This window comes from Schistocerca serialis, chromosome 10 (assembly GCF_023864345.2).
Source record: "Schistocerca serialis cubense isolate TAMUIC-IGC-003099 chromosome 10, iqSchSeri2.2, whole genome shotgun sequence".
NCBI classification, from domain to species: Eukaryota; Metazoa; Arthropoda; class Insecta; order Orthoptera; family Acrididae; genus Schistocerca; species Schistocerca serialis.
Window position 1 is genome coordinate 143192457 of NC_064647.1, and position 27512 is coordinate 143219968.

General features: G+C 41.1%; 1 protein-coding gene across 3 annotated transcripts in view; it reads left to right on the forward strand.

Moving 5' to 3' along the window:
* LOC126425277 (microtubule-associated protein futsch) overlaps positions 1–27512 on the forward strand; it is a 233482-nt gene that overhangs the window by 142341 nt on the left and 63629 nt on the right. For all 3 annotated transcript variants that reach the window (XM_050088249.1, XM_050088250.1, XM_050088251.1), the window contains exon 13: positions 22024–22171. In XM_050088249.1, coding sequence (XP_049944206.1) covers positions 22024–22171 — 148 coding nt within the window. The remainder of the gene's footprint in view (positions 1–22023; positions 22172–27512) is intronic.

The following is a 27512-nucleotide window of genomic DNA, read 5'->3' on the forward strand; positions in this document are numbered from 1 at the left end:
TTTATTACAACCACTTACAAAATTATGAAATGTGCCAAATCTGACAGAAAAAATTGCAGAAATACACTATCTGTGCTCCATGCAAAATGGAAGCTGGTGCCTTTCTGCTTCCTTTGTGTAATCAGATAACTCATAACTGAGGGACTCATTTGCATGTTGCCATGTCAGCCACTTAACTGAGGTTTTGTGAGTATATTTAGTCTGTACAATCAGCAAGGTGTCAAGAAAACCAAAGTGAAATCTGGAAAAAGAATAAAAATTCAGGAAGAATATATACATCTACATCTATACTCTGCAAACCACCATGAGGTGCATGGCAGAGGGTATGACGCATGGTACCAGTTACTAGGGTTTCTTCCTGTTCCATTCACATGTTGTTGTTGTGGTCTTCAGTCTTGAGACTGGTTTGATGCAGCTCTCCATGCTACTCTATCCTGTGCAAACTTCTTCATCTCCCAGTACCTATTGCAATCTACAACCTTCTGAATCTGCTTAGTGTATTCATCTTTTAGTCTCCCTCTGCAATTTTTACCCTCCAAGTTGCCCTCCAATGCTAAATTTGTGATCCCTTGATGCCTCGGAATGTGTCCTCCCAACTGGTCCCTTCTTCTTGTCAAGTTGTGCCACAAACTCCTCTTCTCCCCAATTGTATTCAATACCTCCTCGTTATTTATCTGATCTACCCATCTAATCTTCAGCATTCTTCTGTAGCACCACATTTCGAAAGCTTCTATTCTCTTCTTGTCCAAACTATTTATTGTCCATGTTTCACTTCCATACATGGCTACACTCCATACAAATACTTTCAGAAACGACTTCCTGACATTTAAATCTATACTCGATGTTAACAAATTTCTCTTCTTCAGAAACGCTTTCCTTGGCATTGTCACTCTACATTTTATATCCTCTCTTCTTTGACCATCATCAGTTATTTTGCTCCCCAAATAGCAAAACACATTTACTACTTTAAGTGAATTATTTCCTAATCTAGTTCCCTCAGCATCACCCGACTTAATTTGACTACATTCCATTATCCTCGTTTTGCTTTTGTTGATGTTCATCTTATATCCTCCTTTCAAGACACTGTCCATTCCGTTCAGCTGCTCTTCCAAGTCCTTTGCTGTCTCTGACAGAATTACAATGTCATCGGTGAACCTCGAAGTTTTTATTTCTTCTCCATGGATTTTAATACCTACTCTGAATTTTTCTTTTGTTGCCTTTACTGCTTGCTCTACATACAGATTGAATAACATTGGGGAGAGGCTACAACCTTTTCTCACTCCCTTCCCAACCACTGCTTCCCTTTCATGCCCCTCGACTCCTATAACTGCCATCTGGTTTCTGTACAAGTTGTAAATAGCCTTTCGCTCCCTGTATTTTACCCCTGCCATCTTTAGAATTTGAAAGAGAGCATTCCATTCACATATGGAGTGCAAGAAGAATAATTGTCTGAATGCCTCTGCGTGTGCAGTAATTATTCTAATCTTACCCTCATGACCCCTATGTGAATGATACATAGGGCATTCCTAGAGTAATCATTTAAAGTCAGTTCTTGTAACTTTGTTAATAGACTGTCTCGGGATGGTTTACATCTGTCTTCAAGAGTCTGCCAGTTCAGTTCCTTCAGTATCTCTGTGACACTCTCCCATGGATTAAACAAACCTGTGACCATTCATGTTGCCATTCTCTGTATACGTTCAATATCCTCTGTTACTCCTGACTGGTACGGGTCCTGCACACTTGAGCACCATCCTAGAACCGGTCGCACAAGTGACTCGTAAGCAGTCTCCTTTGTAGACCAATTGCACTTCCACAGAATTCTACCAATAAACCAAAGTCTGCCATCTGCTTTACCTGCAACTGAACCTATGTAATATTTCATATCCCTACAAAGTGTTACACCCAGGCATGTGTATGAGTTGGCTGATTCCAGCAGCGAGTCATTGATATTATGGTCATAGGATACTACGTTTTTTTCATTTTGTGGAGTGCACAATTTTACGTTTCTGAACATTTAGAGCAAGTTGCCAATCTCTGCACAACATTGAATTCTTATCAAGATCTTACTGAATATTTATGCAGCATTCCTCAGATAGTACTTCATTATAGATAACTGCATTATCTGCAAAACACATGATTCTACTGTTAATAGTGTGTACAGAGTCATTTCTATATGACGTGAATGGCAAGGGTCACAACACACTTCCCTGGGACACACCCGAAGTTACTTCTACATCTGATGATGGCTTTCCATCCGAGGTAACGTGCTGTATCCTCTCTACCAAAAAGTTCTCAATCCAGTCACAAATTTAACTCGATACCCCATACGACCATACTTTTGACAATAAGCATAGGTGTGATACTGAGTCAAATGCTTTTCGGAAATCAAGAAACACTGTGTGTTTCTGGCTGCCTTGATCCAAAGCTTTCAGTAATGTAATGCGAGAAAAGTGCAAGTTGTGTTCCACACAATCAATGTTTTCGAAATCTGTGCCGGTCGGCATTGTGGAGGTTATTCTGTTTGAAGTAGCTCATTATGTTTGAGCTCAGAATATGTTCTAGGATCCTGCAACTAATATAAATATTGCAATATAAACTACCCAATAAAAAAGTGAAGCAGTCACAAGGGCAGGAGGAAACAAACTGGAACTTTGAGGGCTGAGAGGGTATATGACGTTATTTCATTGACTACAAAGTTGAGTCAAAATTATAAAGGACTTAGAGTATGAGCCCACTTATTAGTACAGAATTGCACCACCACTGGTCTGGATGCATGCACTGATTTGATTGGAAAGGGTATCAGAAGGCTATTGTATCATCTCCTGAGTCATGCTTGTCCATAAGTGTCGTAAATGGTCCTCGATATCATGGATATCGATACTGGCCCCACACGTATTCTATTGGGAACAGATCTGAGGATCTTACAGGCAACAGAAGTACCTCAATATCACTCAGACAGCTCATAGAGACATACGTCATCTGTAGATGTGCATTGTCACGTTCAAAAAATGGCATCACCCATATTGTCACATGAGAGGTAATACGTGAGACAAGGCACCATTCCAAACACAGCCATTTGCTCATGTGAAATGCAGCTTGCCCTTTTCTCACATGATATACTGAGAACTGTGGGTGAAGGGCAACAGTCATTCATTCATTCATTTTTTTATTGGTCCATTTGATTCATTACATACTTAAACAGTACATTGAATATAGTACTAGTCAAAATTGCAAAAGGAGCAGAAACACACACTACACACACACACACACACACACACACACACACACACAGAGAGAGAGAGAGAGAGAGAGAGAGAGAGAGAGAGAGAGAGAGAGAGAGAGGGAGAGAGAGAGAGAGAGAGAGCATGACAATCATAAATTACAAGTGACAAATATGGCAATTTGAATTTAACCATTATTACATAATCATTGTTTACAAGGCTATTTTTTGTAATTTAAAAATTCTTTTACAGAGTAAAAACATTTTTCCACTAGAAGTGACTTACGATTATGATTAAAAAAAATTTTATGTTGCTGTGATTTTAAATCACTGGGTAGGCTGTTATATAGCTGAACTGTTATCTGTGATACACTTTTTTGGTACAGTGCTGTTCTACACTGTGATATGTGGATATTATTTATGTTTCTTGTGTTGTGACCGTGTATATGCTTATTTTGTTGAAGATGTCCAGTTTGGTTTAAAAGACACTCAGTTGTGAACAGGATACACTCATATATGTAAAGGCTCATTATTTTCATCTGGATGAAATGCGGTCTACATGTTTCCAGTTTTCTTAGGTTGCAGATAGCCCTCATTGCTCTTTTCTGCATCCTAAAGATCTTTATGCTGGTGGCTGAATTTCCCCAGAAGATTAGCCCATATCAAAGTAGTGCATGGAAGTATGCATAATACGCCTGAATAACTGTTGACTTGCTTGCACTTTTATTTAACACACGCAGAGCATAACAAGCTTTTGAAAGTTTTTTCTCAAGCTCTTTTATATGACAGTCCCATATTAAATTATCTTGTACCCATAGGCCTAGAACCTTAGTGTCAGTAACTGAGTTCAGTAACGTATTTTCAAGGTATGGTACTGTAACAAAGTGTTGCACATGTGGAAAAGAGTAGAAATTCATAAAGACAGTTTGTTCTTTGTTTATTATTATTTTACTTTTTCGAAACCAGTTAGTAATTTGGAACATTACAGTATCTATTTCTACTTCCAATGAGATTTTGTCAGCAGCTGTTATTAATATGCTGCTGTCATCAGCAAATAAGATTAGTTTTCCCAATTTAATAAAGTCATTTATATCACCAATATAAAGGAGGAACAGTAGAGGTCCTAAGACAGAACCTTGTGGCACTCCGTACTTACATTTTTCTAAATTGAAAGCATTTGACACAGTACCCCATTGCAGGCTGTTAATGAAGGTACGAGCATATGGAATAAGTTCACAGATATGTGAGTGGCTGAAAGATTCTGGAATAATAAAACCCAGTACGTTGTCCTCGATGGCAAGTGTTCATCAGAGACAAGGATATCATCAGGAGTGCCCCAGAGAAGTGTGACAGGACTGCTGTTGTTCTCTACATACATAAATGATTTGGCAGACAGTTGCAATCTGCAGTTGTTTGCTGATGATGCCATTGTGTATGGTAAGTGTCAAAGTGGCAAAAACTGGGGCCTAAGCCCCAGGGGTATGCACTGGATATACACCACAGTGGTTAGACCTAGCATTTCTTATGGGGCCATAGTGTGGTGGAAGAAGGTAGAACAGTGGGTTGCTGCTAAAGAGCTTGCTAAGGTGCAGAGATTGGCCTGCTTAGCCATAACGGGTGGAATTAGCAACACACCAACCGCCGGAATGGAAGCCATGCTGGACATGCCTCCACTTCACCTTTGGGTTAAGATGGAGGCAGCAGTTGGGGCATACAGACTTAAAACTGGCCAAAACTGGGTCTCATTTTGATATCCAGAATCACACACTAACATAGTGAGTGAGGTAAGGCTGGGGAAATTCCCGCTGACTATATAATAGCTCCTAACTGCTTCGACAAGCCTTACAACATAATAATTGGAAGTAGGGGTCAGTGGGAGAAAACAGTTCGACACCATACAGGGGACGTCGTTTGGTTCACCGATGGTTCGAAAACAGATCAAGGCGTTGGGGCAGGGTTGTACAGAGTTCAGCCAAGACTGGAGAGGAGCATCTCTCTAGGGAAACTGGCCTCTGTATTCCAAGCTGAAATTACTGCAATCAGGGCATGTGTGGAGGAGAATATGAGTAGGTGCTACAATGATCGTAGCATCTACATCTATTCAGACAGCCAGGCAGCCCTGAAATCATTGGCAGCTCCTGCAACAAGATCTAAGATTGTCGCAGATTGCCACAGGGCTCTGGTGGAGCTAGGGGGAAGCAATAGGGTGTACCTAGTGTGGGTCCCTGGCCACTCAGGGATGTGTGGCAATGAACAAGCCGATAGATTGGCTAGGATGGGGTAACAACTTCATTTATTGGACCAGAACCTGTCTTGGCAATCACCAAGGCTATGATCAAATTAGAACTATGGAACTGGCTTAGGAAACAGAACGTAGGATATTGGACCAAGGTCCATAAACAAAAACGTGGTAAGGTAATGATGCCCAAGCCATGTTTTAAAAGAAGCTCTGTAATCCTGCGATTGAACAGGAAAGAGATCAAACTCATGACTGGACTGATGACCGGCCATGGGAACTTCAAAAAATACCTACACACAATGGGTATAATGGAAAAGGACCCTAAATTTAGGATCTGTGATGAGGGTGAAGAAACTGCATCACACCTAATCTTTGAATGCATGGCATTGGAGAGTAAAAGATACAGAATCTTCGGGACAGCTAGACCTGAAGAAATTGTGTCTAACAAAAAATTGGTAGAGGGATTCCTTGCACTATGTAAGGGCACTGGTTGGCTTTACTTGATACACAGGGAGCGATACTGCACAATAAACCTAGTTTCGGTGCGGGCAGTGGCGGGTTAGACCTAAGCTGTTTTAGCCCTCCTGTTAAAATCAAATCAATTAAAATCAAGTGTCGAAGTTGAGTGACTGTAGGGAGATACAAGGTCACTTAGACAAAATTTCCAGTTGATGTGGAAAAATGTAATTTAATGCATATGAGTAGGAAGATCAAACCTGTGATGTTTGGATACGGTATTACTAGCATCCTGCTCGACACAGTCAGGTCGTTTAAATATCTGGGCACAACGGTGCAATGCAATACGAGGTTGAATGAGCATGTGAGGACTGTGGTAGGGAAGCCAAATGGTTGACTTCAGTTTATTGTGAAAATTTTAGGAAAAACTGGTTCATCTGTAAAGGAGACTGCATACAGGACACTGGTGCAAACTATTCTCGAGTACTGTTCGAGTGTTTGGGATCTGTACCAGGTCATATTGAAGTAATACATCAAAGCAATTCAGAGTCAGGCTGCTAGATTTGTTAGCAGTAGGTTTCAAAAACATGTAAGTGTTGTGGAGATGCTTTGGGAACTCAAATGGGAATCCCTGGAGGGAAGGCAATGTTCTTTTCAAGAAAGACTATTGAAAAAATTTAGAGAACCAGCATTCGGACCTGCTACCGAATGATTCTACTGCCACCAACATATATTGCACATAAAGGCCTCAAAGATAAGATATGAGAAATTAGAACTCATACGGAGGCATATATACAGTCATTTTTCCCTCGCTCTGTTTGCGAGTGGAATGGGAAAGGAAATTACAAGTAGTGGTACAGGGTACCCTCCACCACATAACGTATGGTGTCTTGCGTAGTATCTGTGTAGATGTAGACGTCAATTTGTGTTCTGCTGCCAGTGGTAGCCTATACACGGGATGGTAATTCCCTGGTTCGGCTACTCAAGATGACGCAGAATGTTTCAGGGGGTTCATTGCTTGTTCTTGGTTGGTGGGAACTGACGTGAAGGGGTTACAGTGCACTCAATTCTCAAGATTACAATCCTCACTTTTGGTAGCGATATGTGATCAACCAAAACCTTACGATGAGCCTGCCTACTCTCACATTTCTATCAGTGCAACATCGGGCCACCATCACGTCCGAATGCCCCGCAAATCGGAATATTGCACAATCTGATCAGCGGGTCAAATGGACACTCACAGTGATGCCGTTTCAAACTCTGTCAGGTACTGATAAGCCTGTCTCATGCACATACACATTCTCTTCACTCTGATCACTCTACATCTGACACTGTTCATGCCCCTTTTATATCCTACTCAGCACAGTAACTATACTGAATATGAACAACACTAATGCACTCTTGTGACCTTTCCACTTCCCACAGAAATCTGCAGCTCTAATCATTTACATGGTGTATACTTGTATGAAGCAAAATTCACATCAGACCAAGTCTTCTGGGCACTTCACTGTTTTCCTCAGGTACTATAAAAATGTTAAGGTTTGCTGATGACATTGTAAGTCTGTCAGAGATGGCGAAGGATTTAGAAAAGCAGTTGAATGGAAAAGATAGTGTCTTCAAAAGAGATTATAAAACGAACATCCAGAAAAGTAAAATTTAGTGAAATTAAGTAAGACAGTGCTGAAGGGATTGGAGTAGGAAATGATAAAGTAAAAATAGTAGATGAGTCTTGTGATTTGGACAGAAAGATAACTGATATTGGCAGAAGGAAGGAAGATATAAAATGCAGACTGCCTATACCGATGAAAGTATTTCTTGAAAAAGAGAAATTTGTTAACATTGAATATAAATTTAAGTATCTGGAAGTCTTCTCTGCAGATATTTTTATGGAATGTAACCTAGTACAAAAGTGGAACGTGGCCAAGCAGACAGTTCAGATGGAAAGAGATTAAAACTGTTGAAATATTGTACTACAGAAGAAAATTGAAGACTAGATAAGTAGATCAAAAAACTAATGAGGAGGTACTGAACTCAATTGGGAAAAAGGAATGTATGTCAAATCTTGACTAAAAGAATGGGCAGTTGGTAGGGCACATTCTGAGGCATGAAGGAATCATCATTTTTGTAGTGGTGGAGGGGACAGGGTTAAAAATTGTAGAGGGAGGACAAGCCTTGACTACAGTAAGCAGGCTCAGATGTAGATAGATCACACCTGTCTACAAGAACGGTAGTAGAAGTGATAAAAAAAACTACCATCCAATATCCTTGACATTGATTTGTTGTAGAATCTTATAACATTTTCTGAGCTCAAACATAATGAGGTATCTTGAACAGAATGACCCCTGCAATGCCAACCAGCACGGATTTCGAAAACATCAATCTTGTGAAACACAACTTGCACTTTTCTTTCATGACATTACTGAAAGCTTTGGATCGAGGCAACCAGGAAGATGCAGAGTTTCTTGACTTCTGAAAAGCATTTGACTAATTGTCAAAAGTATGATCATATTGGGTAGCGAATGAAATGTGTGACTGGATTGAGGACTTTTAGTAGGGAGGATACAGCATGTTATCTTGTATGGAGAGTCATCGTGAGATGTAGAAGTAACTTCAGGTGTGTCCCAGGGAAGTGTGCTGTAACCCTTGCTGTTCATGTTATATATTAATGACTTTGTACACACTATTAATAGTAAAATCATGTGTTTTGCAGATGATGCAGTTATCTATAATGATGTACTGTCTGAGAGAAGCTGCACAAATATTTAGTCAGATCTTGATAAGATTTCAAAGTGGCGTAGAGACTGGCAGCTTGCTTTAAATGTCCAGAAATGTAAAATTGTACACTTCACAAAATGAAAACACATAATATCCTATGACTATAATACCAATGACTCACTGCTGGAATTAGCCAACTCATACAAATGCCTAGGTGTAACACTTTGTAGGCATATGAAATGGAATGATCACATAGGTTGAGTTGTGGGTAAAGCAGGTGTCAGACATCGGTTTATTGGTAGAATACTGTGAAAGTGCAACCAGTCTACAAAGGAGATTGCTTGCAAGTCACTCCTGTGACCGGTTCTAGAATATTGCTCAAGTGTGTAGGACCCATACCTGATAGGACTAACAGGGGCCATTGAATTTACATAGAGAAGGGCAGCACGAATTGTCACAAGTTTGTTTAATCTATGGGAGAGTGTCACACTGATACTGAAGAAACTGAACTGGAAGACTTCTGAAGATAGATGTAAACTACCCCAAGAAAGTCTATTAACAATGTTTCAAGAACTGGCTTTATACTTGATGGAACTGGAAGAAACCCTAATAACTGGTACAATTGGAAATACCTTCTGCCGTGCAGCTCATAATGGTAGATGTAGAGGTATTTAGGTTGCAATAGTTATGATGACTACCATGGAAAGTTACATCTCTTTGGACTGAACAACACCACCACCACCACAATAACAACAGCAACAAGAACAGAAGATGACCATTGTGCACACCCTGTTTTGTGAAATTAGTTCTGGTATTTTTTTTTTATTTTTTATTTATTTGGTATGTGTATTCCATGGATCCATACATGTGAGTGATTCGCCTGAATGTGGAACGTGTCAATACAATTGTACAAATCCAATTAATGCTACAGAATAGTAATATAATACAATGATATAGATATTAATAAGTATCACTTTTTCTCATTTACAAGCTGTCAATTAACTAGTATAGCATTTCACACTATAACATTAACACTATAACATTTACATAATATCATATCATCCATCCAATAACTAAGAGACTAAATAGATCTATTATTAAGGGAGTTCATTACTTCTGGAAAAGAATTCATCTAAGGAGTACAGTGGATGGTCAAGCACGTATTTTCTTAACGTACCTTTGAACAGCATTTCATTTTCTCTTGTACATTTAATATAATCAGGCAATGCATTAAGAGTCTTTATAGCAGCATACTTTACTCCCTTTCGTACAAGTGATAAATTTTTTAGTTCGACATGTAGATCATCTTTACCTCTAGTATTGTAGTTATGGTATGAACAATTTGTTTCATACTGAGCATAGTCTGTATTAACTACATTCATCAGAGAGTATATGTACTGACATGTTGTGGTCAGTATACGTAACTGTGTGAAAAGTTTTTACATGAGGTTCGTGGAGGTACCCCACACATGATTCTGACTGCCCTCTTCTGAGCAGTTAAGATTTTTTTTGAGGCTGGTGAATTACCCCAGAAGATTATTCCATAACTCATTAATGAGTGAAAGTATCCAAAGTAAGCTGATTTTAAAATGTTGATGTCTCCAAAATTAAATTCTTAAACCAAAAGTTGCCTTTTAGAGTAAGGGACACATGCTGTTCCCAGTTGAGCCTACTGTCAATGTGAACCCCCAGGAATTTAGTGGAGTGCACCTGTTCTAGTTCCTGGTTGTCATGAGCAATTACTATATTTTCTAGAGTTTTATTTTTTGTGTGGAACTGTATAAAATTAGTTTTTTTAATATTAACTGAAAGAGAATTAATTGAAAACCAAGCTGTAACTTCTCTGAGTGTATCATTAACATCAGTCTCCAGATCAGCAGTAGATGTACCATCTACTACAATGCTTGTATCGTCAGCAAACATTGCGAATTCACAATTTTTACTAATAGACAGGGGTAAAGCATTAACATATATTAAAAACAGCAAGGGTCCGAAAACAGAGTCCTGGGGAAATCCATGCTAAATTTTGCCCCATTCAGAATCCACTCGATTAGAAGATCCTTTGTTACAGCCATTTAGAACCACCTTTTGTTTCCTGTCTTTAAAATATGATTTTAGCCAGTTACCTATAGGCCCCTTGATTCTGTAATGATAGGCTTTCTCCAAGAGTATCTTGTGGTTTACACAATCAAAGGCCTTGGAAAGATCACAGAAGACACCAACTGGTGACTTCTTACTATTAATAGACTCCAAGACATCATTTGTGAGTGAATATATGGCACACCTTATTGTGGCCAAGATAGACACGAAGCCCACGCCTACTACAGTAGTACAAGTTCATATGCCAACTAGCTCTGTAGATGACGAAGAAATTGAAGAAATGTATGATGAGATAAAAGAAATTATTCAGATAGTGAAGGGAGACAAAAATTTAATAGTCATGGGTGACTGGAATTCGATAGTAGGAAAAGGAAGAGAAGGAAACGTAGTAGGTGAATATGGATTGCGGTGAAGAAATGAAAGAGGAAGCCGCCTGATAGAATTTTTCACAGAGCAGAACTTAATCATAGCTAACACTTGGTTCAAGAATCAGAAAAGAAGATTGTATACATGGATGAAGCCTGGAGATACTGACAGGTTTCAGATAGATTCTATAATGGTAAGACAGAGACTTAGGAACCAGGTTATAAATTGTAGGACATTTCCTGGGGCAGATGTGGACCCCGACCACAATCTATTCATTATGAACTGTAGATTAAACCTGAAGAAACTGCAAAAAGGTGGGAATTTAAGCAGATGGCTCCTGCATAAACTGACTAAACCAGAGGTTGTACAGAGTTTCAGGGAGACCATAAGGGAACAACTGACAAGAATGGGAGAAAGAAATACAGTAGAAGAAGAATGGGTAGCTTTGAGGGATGAAGTAGTGAAGGCAGCAGAGGATCAAGTAGGTAAAAAATTGAGGGCTAGTAGAAATCCTTGGGTGGCAGAAGAAATATTGAACTTAATTGATGAAAGAATAAATTATAAAAATGCAGTAAATGAAGCAGGCAAAAAGGAATACAAATGTCTCAAAAATGACATTGACAGTAAGTGCAAAATGGCTAAGCAGGGATGGCTAAAGGACAAATGTAAGGATGTAGAGGCTTATTTCACTAGGGGTAAGATAGATACTGCCTACAGGAAAATTAAAGAGACCTTTGGAGAAAAGAGACCCACTTGCATGAATATCAATAGCTCAGATGGAAACCCAGTTCTAAGCAAAGAAGGGAAAGCAGAAAGGTGGAAGGAGTATATAGAGTGCCTATACAAGGGCGATGTACTTGAGGGCAATATTATGGAAATGGAAGAGGATGTAGATGAAGGTGAAATGGGAGATATGATACTGCGTGAAGAGTTTGACAGAGCACTGAAAGACCTAAGTCAAAACAAGGCCCCGGGAGTAGACAACATTCCATTAGAACTACTGACAGGTTGAGATAGCCAGTCCTGACAAAATTCTGCCATTTGGTGAGCAAAATGTATGAGACAGGCGAAATACCCTCAGACTTCAAGAATAATATAATAATTCCAATCCCAAAGAAAGGAGGTGTTGACAGATGTGAAAATTACCGAACTATAACTTTAATATGCCATAGTTGCAAAATACTAACACGAATTCTTTACAGACAAATGGAAAAACTGGTAGAAGCCGACCTCGGGGAACATCAGTTTGGATTCCGTTGAAATATTGGAACACGTGAGCAATACTTATCTTAGAAAGTAGATTAAGCAAAGGAAAAACCTACATTTCTAGCATTTGTAGGCTTAGAGAAAGCTTTTGACAATGTTGACTGGAATTCTCTCTTTCACATTCTGAAGGTGGCAGGGGTAAAATACAGGGAGCGAAAGGCTATTTACAACTTGTACAGAAACCAGATGGCAGTTATAAGAGTCGAGGGACATGAAAGGGAAGCAGTGGCTGGGAAGGGAGTGAGACAGGGTTGTAGCCTCTCCCCAATGTTATTCAATCTGTATATTGAGCAAGCAGTAAAGGAAACAAAAGAAAAAATTCGGAGGAGGTATTAAAATCCATGGAGAAGAAATAAAAACATTGAGGTTACTGATGACATCGTAATTCTGTCAGAGACAGCAAAGGACTTGGAGGAGCAGCTGAATGGAATGGACAGTGTCTTGAAAGGAGGGTATAAGATGAACAAAACACAAGCAAATCGAGAATAATGGAATGTAGTCGAATTAAGTTGGGTGATGCTGAGGGTATTAGATTAGGAAGCGAGTCACTTAAAGTAGTAGATGAGTTTTGCTATTTGGGGAGCAAAATAACTGATGATGGTCAAAGTAGAGAAGCTATAAAATGTAGACTGGCAATGGCAAGGAAAGCATTTCTGAAGAAGGGAAATTTGTTAACATCGAGTATAGATTTAAGTGTCAGGAAATCGTTTCTGAAAGTGTTTGTATGGAGTGTAGCCATGTAAGGAAGTGAAACATGGACAATGAATAGTTTGGACAAGAATAGAGTAGAAACTTTCGAAATGTGGTGCTACAGAAGAATGCTGAAGATTAGATGGGTAGTTCACATAACTAATGAGAAGGTATGGAATAGAATTGGGGAGAAGAGGAGTTTGTGGCACAACTTGACTAGAAGAAGGGATCGGTTGGTAGAACATGTTCTGAGGCATCAAGGGATCACCAATTTAGTATTGGAGGGCAGCACGGAGGGTAAAAATCGTAGAGGGAGACCTAGAGATGAATACACTAAGCAGGATCAGAAGGGTGTAGGCTGCAGTAGGTACTGGGAGATGAAGAAGCTTGCACAGGATAGAGTAGCATGGAGAGCTGCATCAAACCAGTCTCAGGACTGAAGACCACAACAACAAAACAATATGGCACGCTCTGCGGAAACCCCTTTTTGAAAACTAAACTGTCTGTGGTTAGTAATATTAAATTTATCAAGATGTGCCACAATCCTATTATACACTGCCCTTTCAAGAACCTTTGAAAATTTTTTTAAGAGAGAGACAGTATGATAATTATGTGAACAAGTACTACACTTACATAATTACTGCAGGCTTTCAAAAGTTTTTTAGCTGAAGATCCTTTACTTTTCAATGAGTGAATTATTTTTTTTATTTGATTAACAGTTATGGGTGTTACATTTATAACATTAAAACATTGTGGGAGGTTAAGTTTCAGAATATCTGCAGCTTCCCTTAGGTCACCACTGCAACCTATTTGAGAAGTGACAGTTAGAAAGTGGTTGTTAAATGTGCCTGCTATCTGTTTACTATCAGTTATTTCCAAATCGTTAATTTTTAGGACAGCAGTTTTTACATTGTCAGATGGTGCAGTATCTGTTTATTACATTCCAAATCATTCTGATTTTATTATTTGAATAATTAATTTCAGATGGTATGCACATACTTTTAGATTTTTTAATGACTTTAGTTAAGATTTTACAGTATGTCCTATAATAGTTCATCTGGATGGGATTATTGGATTGTCTGGATATTATATACAGTTCTCTTTTTCTCTGGCATGATAATTTTATGCCCTTGGTGAGCCATGGTTTTTTGCTTGATTGCGTCTTCTGTAGTCTGCAGATCTTTTTTGGAAAGACACTTTCAAGTATATCTGATAATTCATCAGTAAATAAATTATATTTTGTATTAACATCATTTGCAAGATGAACATACATCCAGTCAGTCTCCCAAATGCATAATTTCAAGTTTTGGATGTTTTCCTCATTCATGTTTCTAATGGTTTTCCATTGTGCACCAGCTTTGCTCCGATTTGTATTAAAGTTGTCAATTGTGAGTATTTGCCCATCATGATCAGAGAGACTATTTATGACTTTTTCAACTCTGATGTGATGAGTTCTACTCATATCTATAAAGACAAGGTGACTTACCGAACAAAAGCGCTGGCAGGTCGATAGACACACAAACAAACACAAACATACACACAAAATTCAAGCTTTCGCAACAAACTGTTGCCTCATCAGGAAAGAGGGAAGGAGAGGGGAAGACGAAAGGAAGTGGGTTTTAAAGGAGAGGGTAAGGAGTCATTCCAATCCCGGGAGCGGAAAGACTTACCTTAGGGGGAAAAAAAGGACAGGTATACACTCGCACACACGCACATATCCATCCACACATACAGACACAAGCAGACATATTTAAATATGTCTGCTTGTGTCTGTATGTGTGGATGGATATGTGCGTGTGTGCGAGTGTATACCTGTCCTTTTTTTCCCCCTAAGGTAAGTCTTTCCGCTCCCGGGATTGGAATGACTCCTTACCCTCTCCTTTAAAACCCACTTCCTTTCGTCTTCCCCTCTCCTTCCCTCTTTCCTGATGAGGCAACAGTTTGTTGCGAAAGCTTGAATTTTGTGTGTATGTTTGTGTTTGTTTGTGTGTCTATCGACCTGCCAGCGCTTTTGTTCGGTAAGTCACCTCATCTTTGTTTTTATATATAATTTTTCCCACGTGGAATTTTTTCCCACGTGGAATGTTTCCTTCCATTATAGTCATATCTATAAAGACATTGTCTATTAGAGTGCTGGAAGTAGCAGTGGTTCTTGTGGGAAAACTGACAGTGGAGACAAGATTGTAGGTATGCATTAAATTTGCAAACTCTGTCACTATAATGTTCCTATTATTCCTTGTGAGATACAATAGCACAGAACCTAATTGTTTCATGAACACTTTAAAATTACCAGATGGAGCCCTGTATACTGTTACGATTACCAGTTTCTTGTTAGCTTCTACTATTTCTGTGACACATGCCTCAAAGTCTTTCTCTACACAATATTTCTCTACATCTATTGTACTAAAGGACAGGCTGTTTTTCACATAAATAGCTGCCCCAACATTGCACATATGCTTTCTACAAAATGAGGTTGCTAATACATAGTTTGGAATATTGTGCATTTCGATGCCGAAAGTGACATGGTGTTCTGTCAGACACAGAATATGAGCGCAATTTGCACCTGTTGGTTCATCAATATTTACAATAAATTGGTCTAACTTACAGAGCAGGCTTTGAATATTTTGGTGAAAAATTTTGAGCTTATTTTTAATTATATGATTGGTTGTGGTGCTGCCACTGTTGGGACTGAGTTTTATTTCTTTTGACATACCAGTATTACAGGAACAGTTCTCTGCAGGGAAGGGGGAGCTGTTGTGCTGGTAACACCCACATTATTTGTTATTAACTGCATTACTTACATTCTGATTGGAACCTTCCCTCTTCAGCCCCAGTACCATAAAAAAATCCCCATTTGCAGCTGAGGCTTTCTTAATCTCAGGCACATCGTATGTGGAGCAGCTGCAGTCACTAATGTGCCCTTTTTTGTCTTAGAGGATGGGTCTCCTGTTGGTGAGGTTTCTATACTGTCAGCCTGTACACTTGATCCTGTGGGTGTTGGTGTTGCTGTTTCTGCTACTGATGACCGTTCTTCCTCCTTAAAGACTGCTGCTGCTTCACAAGTTGGTAGTGGACTGACTTTTCCTACTTGAGTTGTAATTGCTGGTGCTGTCTTGCTTTTGTATAAAAGACCTGTTTGTGTTGATTCCCGTACAGGTGCTGCTGCTTATGAAGTCTTCCCTTCAGCTATTCCATTAGTTTTGAAAGAGTATTTTGATGACACTGTCTGTATTTCTTCCAGTGGTACAGTTTCAATGGGCACAGGTGCTTTTGGTGTGATTGGAGGACTGGTGTTTTCAAATAGATTGAATGTTTCTGCTAATAGTGTTTTAGCGTTTTCCTAGGGGGGGGGGGGGGGGGGGGGAAAGGCCCCTCCATGCCCACACTGACATGATGGCCAACTCAAAAAGTCTAATGCCATCTCTGCATAAGGGTTAGTTTTCACTAAAGTGAGGTGTCACAGGATGTGGGTACTGCGATGTTTGTGTACGTCTGGTTAAGGTTAACCATTAATATGCGCTCATCTGGAGATAGATTGGGTCAAAGTCGAACGAAGGGAAGCGATTTGAAGGGCACAGGAAAAAAAGTGCCAAGTCAAGAGTCAAGGGAAAAAAACCTCTGCGATACTTAGGTCGGGTGGTAAGAGCAGTAGTGGATGTCTTACTGCCTGCAATAGGTCGTGCAAGGGTAGGCTTTGTTAGTAGTGGGTATTGTGCGGTGGTGTTGCTCAGAGGCTGCTGCTGGGCGCCGGTATGATTTGCAGGTGGCGCAGTCGTGTAGGAGCTGCATATCCCCAGACGGGAGCTGCGTACATCATCAGAGGTCTAATCAGTGTCATGTATATGGACCTTGACACCCTCCTATTCAGTGTACTTTTGCTGTTGAGCATTGGGTAGACCTGTTTGAGCCTCACGTGCGCTCTGTTGGCAACGTACTTGATGTGGTCTCCCCATGTAAGTTTCAGGTCCAGCCAGACACCTAGGTATCTGACTTTCTCTCGGAAACGTATTGGGAGTGTATGTAGTGTTATCAGTCTACTGTGTTGATGTTTGCGCAGTAGTTTCGGTCTGTGTGTAAACAGAACTGCTTCGCACTTGTTGACGTTTACTTTAATATGCCAAAGCTGCAACCAAGGCTCAGCTCTTCTGAGTGCTGTCTGTGTTCGTGAATTAATGTTCGATGGTTTCCAATCTTGCACAAGGATGGCGGTGTCATCCATGTAGATGGCTAACGTCGTGTTTTGTGTTGCTGGGAAGTCATTAATGTACAGGTTGAACAAGATGGGCCCTAGGATGCTTCCTTGGGGTACTCCAGCTTGGATACCATGTTGTGTTGATTGTTTATGCTGCACATTAGTGTTGAAACATCTGTTCAAGAGATATGAGTGTATGAGACGTACGAGTCTGTCCGGGAAACCAGCTTTACTTAGTTTGCGTATGAGGCCGTTGTGCTAGAGACGGTCAAAAGCCTTTTCAATGTCCAGGAACACAGCCCCTGTGGCTTTGTTCATGTTGTAGCCGTGTGTTATATGTTTGACTACGCGGAGGAGTTGTTGTGTTGTCGAGTGGTGATTCCTAAAACCGAATTGCTCCAGTCTTAGGGTGTCATGTGGCGATGCAGTGCCTAGTGATACGTTTTAATACTACCTTCTCAACAATCTTGCTGAGTGAACACAGCAGACTGATGGGTCAGTAATTTTGTGGGAGGGAGTGGTCTTTCCTTGGCTTCCTGAACATCAGGACCTGGGCCGCCTTCCAAAAGTCAAGGAAGTGTTGGTGTTTTAGGATGGCATTCGTTAAGTGTGTAAGGTATTCTACGGCTTTATCTGTGAACTCCTGGAGGACACGGTTTTGAATGCCATCAGGCCTAGGGGTTTTCCTAGCATTGGTGTGATTTCATTTGCGCTAGTGTGTCTAATTTCGTTGCGCAAGGGCTGGGCTACAAGTCGTGTAACCTCCTGGTCCGTTTAAAGTGGGAATACTGGGCCTGAGGAAACCAGATTCGGCATGAAAGACGCTGCAAGTGTTGTGGCCATAAGCTCTGCCTTCTCCATCGTGGAGTAGGCTGGCCCGTCTGGTCCGTGTAGTGTGGGAATGTAATGTTTCTCCCTGGTGAAGTGTCTGGCTAACTTCCACACGCCAGGACATGTAGTATCTAGCCCAGCGAGTTTCTGTCCCCATTGTTCATTTTTGAATGTTTGTATTTTATCCCGTATTATGCCCTGGAGTCTGTTGACGTGCGCCTGGTATGCTGCCAGTATCTCCTGAGATAAGGCCCAGGATCTCATGGGCCAGGGCCGTCAAGTGTTGTCTTGATGCTATATATGGAATGGCGTCAGTCATTGCCTCTTGGACGGCAGTTGTGAGAGCCTCCACAGCCTCATCGATTTGCTGCATGTTGTTAATTTCATGGTTGTCAGGAATACAACTATCAAGCGTTTCCTTGAACAGTGTCTAATTTGCACGCCTGTAGTTCAGTATCCTGCGTGGTTCGATGTCCTGCAGTGTTTCTTCCATGTGCAGTATTACGGGCATGTAGTCTGAGTCCAGATCGTTTTCAACCATAAGGTTGAGTGTGCATGTGATGCCCTTTATGAGGGCTATGTCTAACAAGTCAGGCCTGTGTAGGCACGAACGTGGGAATGTTCGGCCCAAGTATAATGTAGTTTCGGCCTAGTGTGTGTTCGTACAGTTTCTTGCCTTTGGAGGTTCGTATTCATGAGTTCCAATCGGGGTGCTTTGCGTTTAGGTCTCCAGCGGCGATTACCCGCGGTGCTATGTTGAGTTCTGTGCTGATATCACGTGTTACTATGTTTTTAGGAGGATTGTACATCAATACCAGTGCAGTGTTAGCTCCATTGAACTTGACCCTGACGGCTGTGACCTCTGGTCTTTCAAGCACAGGGAGCTCAATGTTTGTGTGTTCTGTGTCTGTGTGTATGATAATTGCTGTGCCGCCTCCTCTCCTGCCATCCGCTCGGTCGGTATGATAGACTCAATACCCTGTGATGTTTAGCTGTTTGCGAGGTGTAAGCAGTGCTTCGTTCACGAGAGCGAATCGGATACCCTTTTGCTCCATGCACGCGGCCATTTCAGCTTTTTGTTTGTGATCTCATTGGCATTCCAAAACAGGATCTGTGAGTTTGTGTTAGCGTCTGCATTTCGGGGCTGGTGTGGCGTATTATCCATGTAGTAGTGTAAAAAGTGGCGTGACAATGGCTTGGAAGCTAGTCCAGTTGAGCGTGCTCTATGTGAACTGCATGAAGAGTTGGGAGACACACCCCATAATCTTTGTGACTACTTCGGTGGTCGTGAGTCCGGGGAATAATGTCTCCATTATTCTCCAGAATGTTGATGTAATGTTGGGCGTGTTGGCCTGTGTGTTGGTGGTCGTGTTAGTGGCCGCTTGTGCCTGTGTTGGCGCCTGGTGAAGGCTGGCTTGTGTGTCAGCTGTTCGTGTGATGGTTGTGGGCGTCTGTGTATTTACTGTGGTGAGAGAGTGTGTTGTGTGGGTTGTCGAGTTGGTGTCCGGATTGTGTTCGTGAGGATCGGTGTCCTGTTGCCTGTGTACTTGATGTGGTGTGGTTGTGTTCCTCCCGTTTCGATTGTATCTCCTTCTCCTCCTCTGACGCTTGGTCGTCCCTGTATTGGTGCGTCTTCTGCAGCCTGTGGTGGGCTGCAGTCCTCGATCTCAGTGGGTAGGTTGATGTTGTTACTGGTGTCGTGTGGTGTACCCGATGCTGGTGTGGTGTTAGGTATTGAGTGTGTCTGTTGTGTGTATGTTGCTGGGGTGTTTGTTGTGTGTGTCTTGAGCTCTGGGGCTCCTCTGACCATCCCGCACTGCTGGAGCTGCCAGCAACCACTCCAGCAGAGGATGTTCCACCTATTACTGGGTGTGGGGGCAGTTTCGAAACTGTGATGGTGGTAGGTTTGGCATATTTAGCTATTTTGCGCCTCAGAGCTGCTTTGTGTGCAACGCACCCCCTGTAGTTTGCTGGATGGGCAGCACCACAGTTGACGCACTTGTGAGGTGCTGTGTTGGGGAGTTTGCACTGTTGGGTCAAGTGACCGCCAGTGCAAATGTGACAGCAGGGACGAGATCACATCGGATACCCATGTGTGCAAAGCACTGGCAGTTGTGGCATTGTTGGGGGTTGCGCGGCGTATTGTATATCTCTATACTGACAACCATATGAAGAAACAATTTTAACTTCAACAGGTCTCGGGACTTGGCCGTGTCGGCCAATTCTCTCATGTAGTTGTGCAATGGTCTTGCTGTGCTGAACTCTGTCATTCGATTAACGAATGCACTCCCATCCGAGAGCGGGGAGTTCTTTGTGTACTGTTTTGATTGGGGTTTGTGAATCTATCCCCTTTATCACATACTGCTGTGTCTTTTCAAGGACTGTTCTGTATGTGAAATGCTCTACCTTCCTTTCTTTAAGAAATTCTAGCAGATTCGAGTAGTCTGTCTTGTTTGCCATGTACAGTGTGGCTTGTTCCCCAGTGAGTTTCGAGTAGTATGTTGTGGGGTTGTGCTTCTTACTAAATTCTTTGTTTAGGAGACTAAGGTCTCCATAGTTGTGTATGATGACTGGTGGGAAGCCAGTCGCGGATTTGTTTGAGTTGTACATAGCTGATTGTGAGTTTGTGAGTGCTGCAGTCGCAGGGTTGTTCGTGTTGGTCCCTGTGTTGCCATTGTTGTTAATTTATGGTGTAGTTGGAGTTGGCAACAGCACTCAATGGTTGCCTCGTGAGTTTTTGGGCTCACTTGTTTGCGTGTTTGGTGGCTGTTTGCGTCGCGGACTGACCTGCTGCCGTGGTCCGTCTTCTGTGTTATTTGTGTCCTCTGTTGGCTCTGGCTCCATCGGTGCCTGGGCCGCTGAAGGTGAAAGAGGGGGCATATCTTTCGAGTTTTCAGCAGGCGCTTGCATGTGTGGTGTGAGTGTTGCTCTTTGTGAGTGTTCACTGCCCATCAGCAGTGCATCCGCTCTTGCTGATCTGCATTTGCTTGTCCTTCAAGGCGACTGCCTCTTGGAAGATGGACAGTGGGACAGAAATGCTGGCGGGTGTAGCTGGCATTCCCGCCTCTTGAGCTGCAGCTTTGCTGCGGGTTAATGGTGGGGAATCACAGGAAAGATCAGACATCTTTGCTGCTTGGAGGAATTTTATTCAGATAGGGAAGGATGTACTACAATGTTGTTCTTTTTACAACACTACAATTATTGCTTTTTTTCAGTGAAAGTGCAGTGTATTGTGTCCCTGAGGAAGAGGGGAGTCCCTATGACCTATCTGCGCAGCACAAGAGAGCGCAGATAGAAGAGAGTGGCCTACAGTGCGTGGGGTTATCCGATGTGAACGGGCCCCTGACACTGAGATACCCTACCAAAAAACAGGAGCATCCCACAGGGGAGGTTTGCAACTGGAGTTGTGAGAAGCTGAGCCATAGCTCTTGCCGCTTAGCACCTGGAAGCATTAAGCGGCTTGCGCTGGTTCGTGGCGTTCAGAAGAGCATCACCGGCAGCTATGCCAGGTGCAGAGAGCAGCGTTCCGTTCGGGTCAGCTGCTCGACTGCTCCTAGCCAGTTCCTGTGCATTCCATGTCGAGTAAACTGGTTTCTCTCTTCTGAATTACTGTCCAAAAACTTCAGGTCCTTGAAAGCTTTGCATACCTTTTGAAACATTCTGTTTGTGAATTTCATTTCATTATTTACACATGAACTGTTTATTAGGTCATGTCTGTGTGGGATGCTAACGACGATTGTTTTTCTTGGCGAGATTCTTTCCAGTGCATTTCGTAATGCTGTGATTGCATTTTTCGACTCATTTTTATAAATACTGTTAGCTCCAGTAATAATTACACATACATCATTTGGTTGAGGGTTTACATCTTGACTGTGTATTCTGTAATGCTTTTCCATCAATGTGACTGTATAGACAGATGAGAGAGGAGAACTAACTTGAAATGTGCAGGTCACACGACCTGCCTCAACCTCACCGTGGACATGGTGCCTCACATTCGTCGCTACGACTGGCAGTGCACCGACTGCAAGATATGCATCCAGTGCAAGGACCCTGCCGATGAGGATAAGATGCTCTTCTGTGACATGTGCGACCGTGGGTATGTAACTGAAATCAATCTCCCCTCAATCTTTACAAATCTCCAATCTTTTCAGTTCTGCCATCTGCCCTCCATATTTTATTTCTGCTTTCTGGATGATCTGAAACATATATTGGGATTAATAATGCCTGCTCTTGAAACAATGCAGGCTGCACCTTTTTTTTACCATGTCCACACTATACTGAGTACAATTACATACAAAATGTGAGCACACTTTTGTTTAGATCCAATCTCTATGACCACTACAGGAATGAGAGGCCTAAGTAACCTTTTTTATTGTCCTCCTTCCATTGGTGACAAATGAAAATGAGTCGGCAATTGAGATATATTAATTTATTGAAGCCCAGACATCTTGTATTGTGTTTCCACAAATATATAGGGCAGACAACATCACTTTAAGTAAGCAGTAAAAAATGTTTTTCAAACAGATAAGCATTTGTGCAAAAAATGTATAGTATTTGCTACACTGGAGTACCATCTATTTTAAGCAGCAAATAAATGAAAATAGACATCAAAACTGTGCACACTTGTTCTGCCAAAAACAATAGTGACTATGAGATATACGAGGGTTGTAACTTAAATAGTGGCAATTATTTATTCACAACCAATACAAAAGAATTACATGTTTGCACCTGTTACTGTCCTTCAAAGCAGTCACCAAGGTTGTGCAGAACCCGTTGCCAGCGATGTGGAAGGTGTAGTATACTGTTAGCAGAGCCTGTTCTGTTGATGGTGTGGATGGAGTGGTGTGCTGCCTGTCGTATCTCTGGAACAGTTCTGAAGGGAATGCTGCAAAGTGATTCCTTCATCTTCGGAATCAAATCAAAGTCACAAGGACTTAAATCATATTACTGTTCATTTTTGGGCCACCACCTGGAACCGGCTTTGCGAAAGAGGCGGCAATGCTTTCTGCACAACCTACCCATCATTTTCCACGACAATGCACAGGCGCATATAGCACAAGCTGTGGCTGCTCTTTTCAGTCGATGGGACTTGGAAGTACTGTACCATCCACCATACTCCCCAGACTTAACTCCTTGTGACTTTGATTTGATTCTGAAGATGAAGGAACCACTCTGCAGCATTCGCTTCAGAACTGTTCCAGAGATTCGATAGGCAGTAGACCACTCCATTCACACCATCAACAGAACAGGCTCTACTACAGTGTTTGGAGGTAGCACATGGCTGACACTGGCTGTTGTATGGGCAACCAGGCAGATTATGGTGGCCTTGAAGCCTTTCCAGATGCTAACATTTTGGCTTGGAAGACGTGGAGTATTGCTGAGACTACAGGACTGTTGGCTAAACAGCCTTATGGTACTCTTGTTCCAAGCATGCCATTTGTATTGTCTACTAGAAGAAAGAAGAAGTTAAATGCTGATGAGTACCTGTTTTCGTGTGCGAAAGTCGGGAATGGCAATTGTAAAATAAAGATCAACGGTGACTGTAAGTTTTACTATAGACAATAAAGTGTGTTATGTCCTTTCCTTATCTCCATTCCTTATCTCCCTCCCCTTTTTTTAAAAAAAAAAGTATTCACTTTTTGTTTTGGTGGCAGTGCCAGTCTTGGTTGCTCGCTAGGCGGATGACCTTGAACGGGACTTAAGCCGCTGGACGAGGCTGCCTGAGATGCGGGCCCTAGTATTACTAGGCCCGCGTTGCTCTAAAATTCATTTCCGGTTGTGCAGTCGGGTGTGATAAGGCGCGCTGCGAGCGCTTGGCGACTGGAAGTTGTGCTGCTAATGGTATACTGTGCCTTCCACATCACTGGCAATGGGTTCTACACAATGCTGGTGACTACTTTGGAGGACAGTAACAGGTGCAAACATGTAACTCTTTAGTACCAGTTGTGAATAAATACTTGCCACTATTTAAGTTCCAGCACTTGTAGAAAAGACAAAAGACACAGTGGCTGTATACACAAAAATATAAATAATAATACTAATACATTAATAGATTATTATATACTTATAAATACAGGCATAATATTTCGTAATTTGATTTATGAACTTTATAGTTAAACAGCTGTACAGGATATTGAGCAACTAGAAAACTGTAAATAAAAAAAAAAAATAAATAAATAGCAGTAGCACTATTGACCACTGTGTACACAATATAAACTTCCAGTCACATTAATGTGACCAACTGTCGGAAGCCTGAATAACCACCTTTTGGAGCATTGACTCTGAAAAACATGCAGGAAGAGAGTCTGTGATGTTCTGGAAGGGACCGACAGCAATATGGAGCTGTGCCAACTGCAGCACTGAGACCAGCTATGCTAAGTTTCTCAGTTGAGACACCATGGTGCGAACAGCCCGATTTTCCATTGTACCTTCCAGATTGATGAAATCACCCAGGGAAAACCATGAAAACATTCCCCAGGCTGGATCCTTCCAACGAGTGCTGCAGGATGTTTGCCATCTGTCTGATGGAGTAAAAAACCGTATTAATTTTAAAATGACACCTGTCACCACTCAGTTGACATCCAATTGTGGTACTGGTGGGCAAATTCCAGCCTTCATTGCTGAACGACACCAGTCAGCATGGACGCACGAGCCAGGTGCTTGCTGTGGAGGCCCGTACGCAACAATGTTCACTGAACGGTTATTGAGGAGACACTGTTGGTAGCCACATGGTTCATCTGAGTGGTCAGTTGCTCAATAGTTGCACGTCTGTTCGCTTGTTCACATATCGATATCTGTCATTGACCACTATCATCTATGACCTGTGGTGCAGCGCATTTGCCCGGTGCCAGTTTTGTATAGTGCCATTTTGCCACTACTTTAACCACAGGGGCATGCAAACATTTTACAAAATTAGCTGTTTTGGTAACGCTTTCACCCTTGGCCCAAAAGCCAATGATCATGTCATTTTGGACGTCACATAAATTGCTCCGTTTGTGCATTACGACAACAAATGCACTGTTTTCCACATCCCTTGACCTGCCTTATATACCCTCCACTGCTAGTGCTGCCCCTTGCTCTCCATTGGTGATTACTGCACACTAAAAATGGGCATGAGAGGTGGTCACATTAATGTGTCTGAACCATGTATTTAGAACTTAATTTTCTTAAAATTTATGGATGAGGTCATATAGTCAATGGAAGTTTGCCTTCAGATACTTGTAAACGGAACAAAAAGTATATTTCATTAACAGTTCCCTTTCTTGTGCCCTGGAGGTATTGCTTTTAATTAAAATTTTGATTGATATCAAAAGAACCATGAATTAAAAAAATAAAGAAGCAAACACTACATTACAACTATGAAACTAAATGGATTGTGTTAAGTCACAGCTGAGGTAGGTGTGAGATATTACACTGTAAAGACTTAAGTTTTCATTCAGTTTAACACAGTTAACAAAATGGATTACTGACAACAAAGTTCACGAGTAGATAAATTTACTGTGCAATTGTGGTTAGTATTCCCAATCGTTTCAACACATGCCTGCAAGATTTATGTGTATGAACTGCAATTGTCATTCTAATTGTCTTCTTATGTGCAGTGAACACTTTTGTGCCGAAGTGAGACTGGCCTGTAGAGATTGAAAATGGTTCCCTGGTAGTAAATGTAGCAACTTCGCCATATTACAAATTTTGTGCACTCAGATTAGTGTGAAAGATGTCAAGAGATAGGTAAACTGAATCATAAACATACCTAAAGTGTGTGAAATAGAAGAAGTTCTACTTCAACTGCCTCCCATTTTTACTTTGTATTTTATTTCTGGATACTTAAAAATTAGTCACAATGCCAAAATTCTGCATCCTTTTATGTCTTTTATTGCTTTTATTGTCATCAGTTCTTGGGGTAAACAGTGGGTAATCATTCTGAACAGGGGATGTTGAATGAATTTTTTGATTGTCGACTGGACACAGTTTGCAGAACCCAAACCTAGGAAATATGTATTCTCATTGGCAGTTGCTTGATGTGCTCATTATTAAGCTGCAGAATGTATGCAGGTAGGCAGAACTAAGTATGCACAAGAGGTCTTTAAAATTTACAATGACAGATTCAAGTCTGCCAGTCAGTTCAAGTACCTGGGAAATTGGTACAGTTGTTTTTTTGAAGTACCCATTGATGTAAATGAAAGGATTTCTGCTGGCTCCAGATGTCTAGATGTTCTGAAAAATACATTCATGTGTAAAGCAGTATCACATTTGGCAAAAAAGGAGGTACACAATACCGTTATATGCCCCATTGTCCTCCACAGTTCAGAAAGCTGTACACTATCTAAAAAGGAGATGTAAAAACTTGTAACATATGATGAGGAGAATTTTGGGCCCCATTGATGGCAGAGATATTTGAAATGCAAGAAATAATAGTGAAATTTGTCAGATTATGAACTAGCCCACTGTTTCACAGTATCAGAAGAGAGAGAGTTCCAGTGAGCAGGTCACATAATCTGCATGCCAGAGACTTGACTTCCTAAGCAAGTTTTCATTGCCCAAATTACAACAGAATATCCCTGGGCAGACCAAGAACAGTGGGAAGGTGACATAATTAAGGATGTGAAAGCTATGAGTGTAGTCAATTGGGAGGAACAGCAATAGAAAGAATGCATAACTATGGTGTACAGGGCTGTTGACCACTGGATAAGCATGTAAGAATATTAAGCTTTCTGGACCAATACTTTTATCTATGACCATTAAAGAAAAGTGAGGGGAAAAAGAAAAAGATAAGAAAAATGTCAATGTTGTGATAAGTGAAAGTATTTTTATCTGTTGTATAACTTTTCATTTTCCTCTTTGACTGTGTGCGAATCTGAAATAGTGAACTTCTGATTTTATTGTGCATTATCATTTATCATATTGTAACTTTCCAAATATTCAGTTTGAGTGATTAAATATAATCTCTTCAATCAACTTTATCACTTTATAAGTTTATTATTTTAATTGTGAAAATCTGAGCCCCTGTGTACTTCTCGTGCTTACAACATTAATGTTTCTTTCTATTGCACAACAAATATGTGATTTGCTGTTCTGTGATGCTCATCCGTCCATCAAGCTGCTTTTTTAATCTTCTGTGTGTAACAAGATTTTCTTACCAAAATGTGGTTTGAATGTTAATTATTTTGTCCTTCACAGGTTGCCAATTCATTCTGATTACACATAATAAAACCCAAAAGCTTTCAGCCAAGATAAGAAAGAAGATTGACTAAAATAGGAAACATACATTAATTTTCCTTTTAGAAGAAAAAACATATTTTATGTGGTGTGAAGTTAACAAATTTGTGTTTCTAGAAAAGTATTTTCTATCTTTGCCTGCAAAATGTTCTCCAACATTTCTTTGTTATTAGAGAAGAAGGAACTTGGGGTGTGAATAGCAGCCTAGTAATACCTCTACA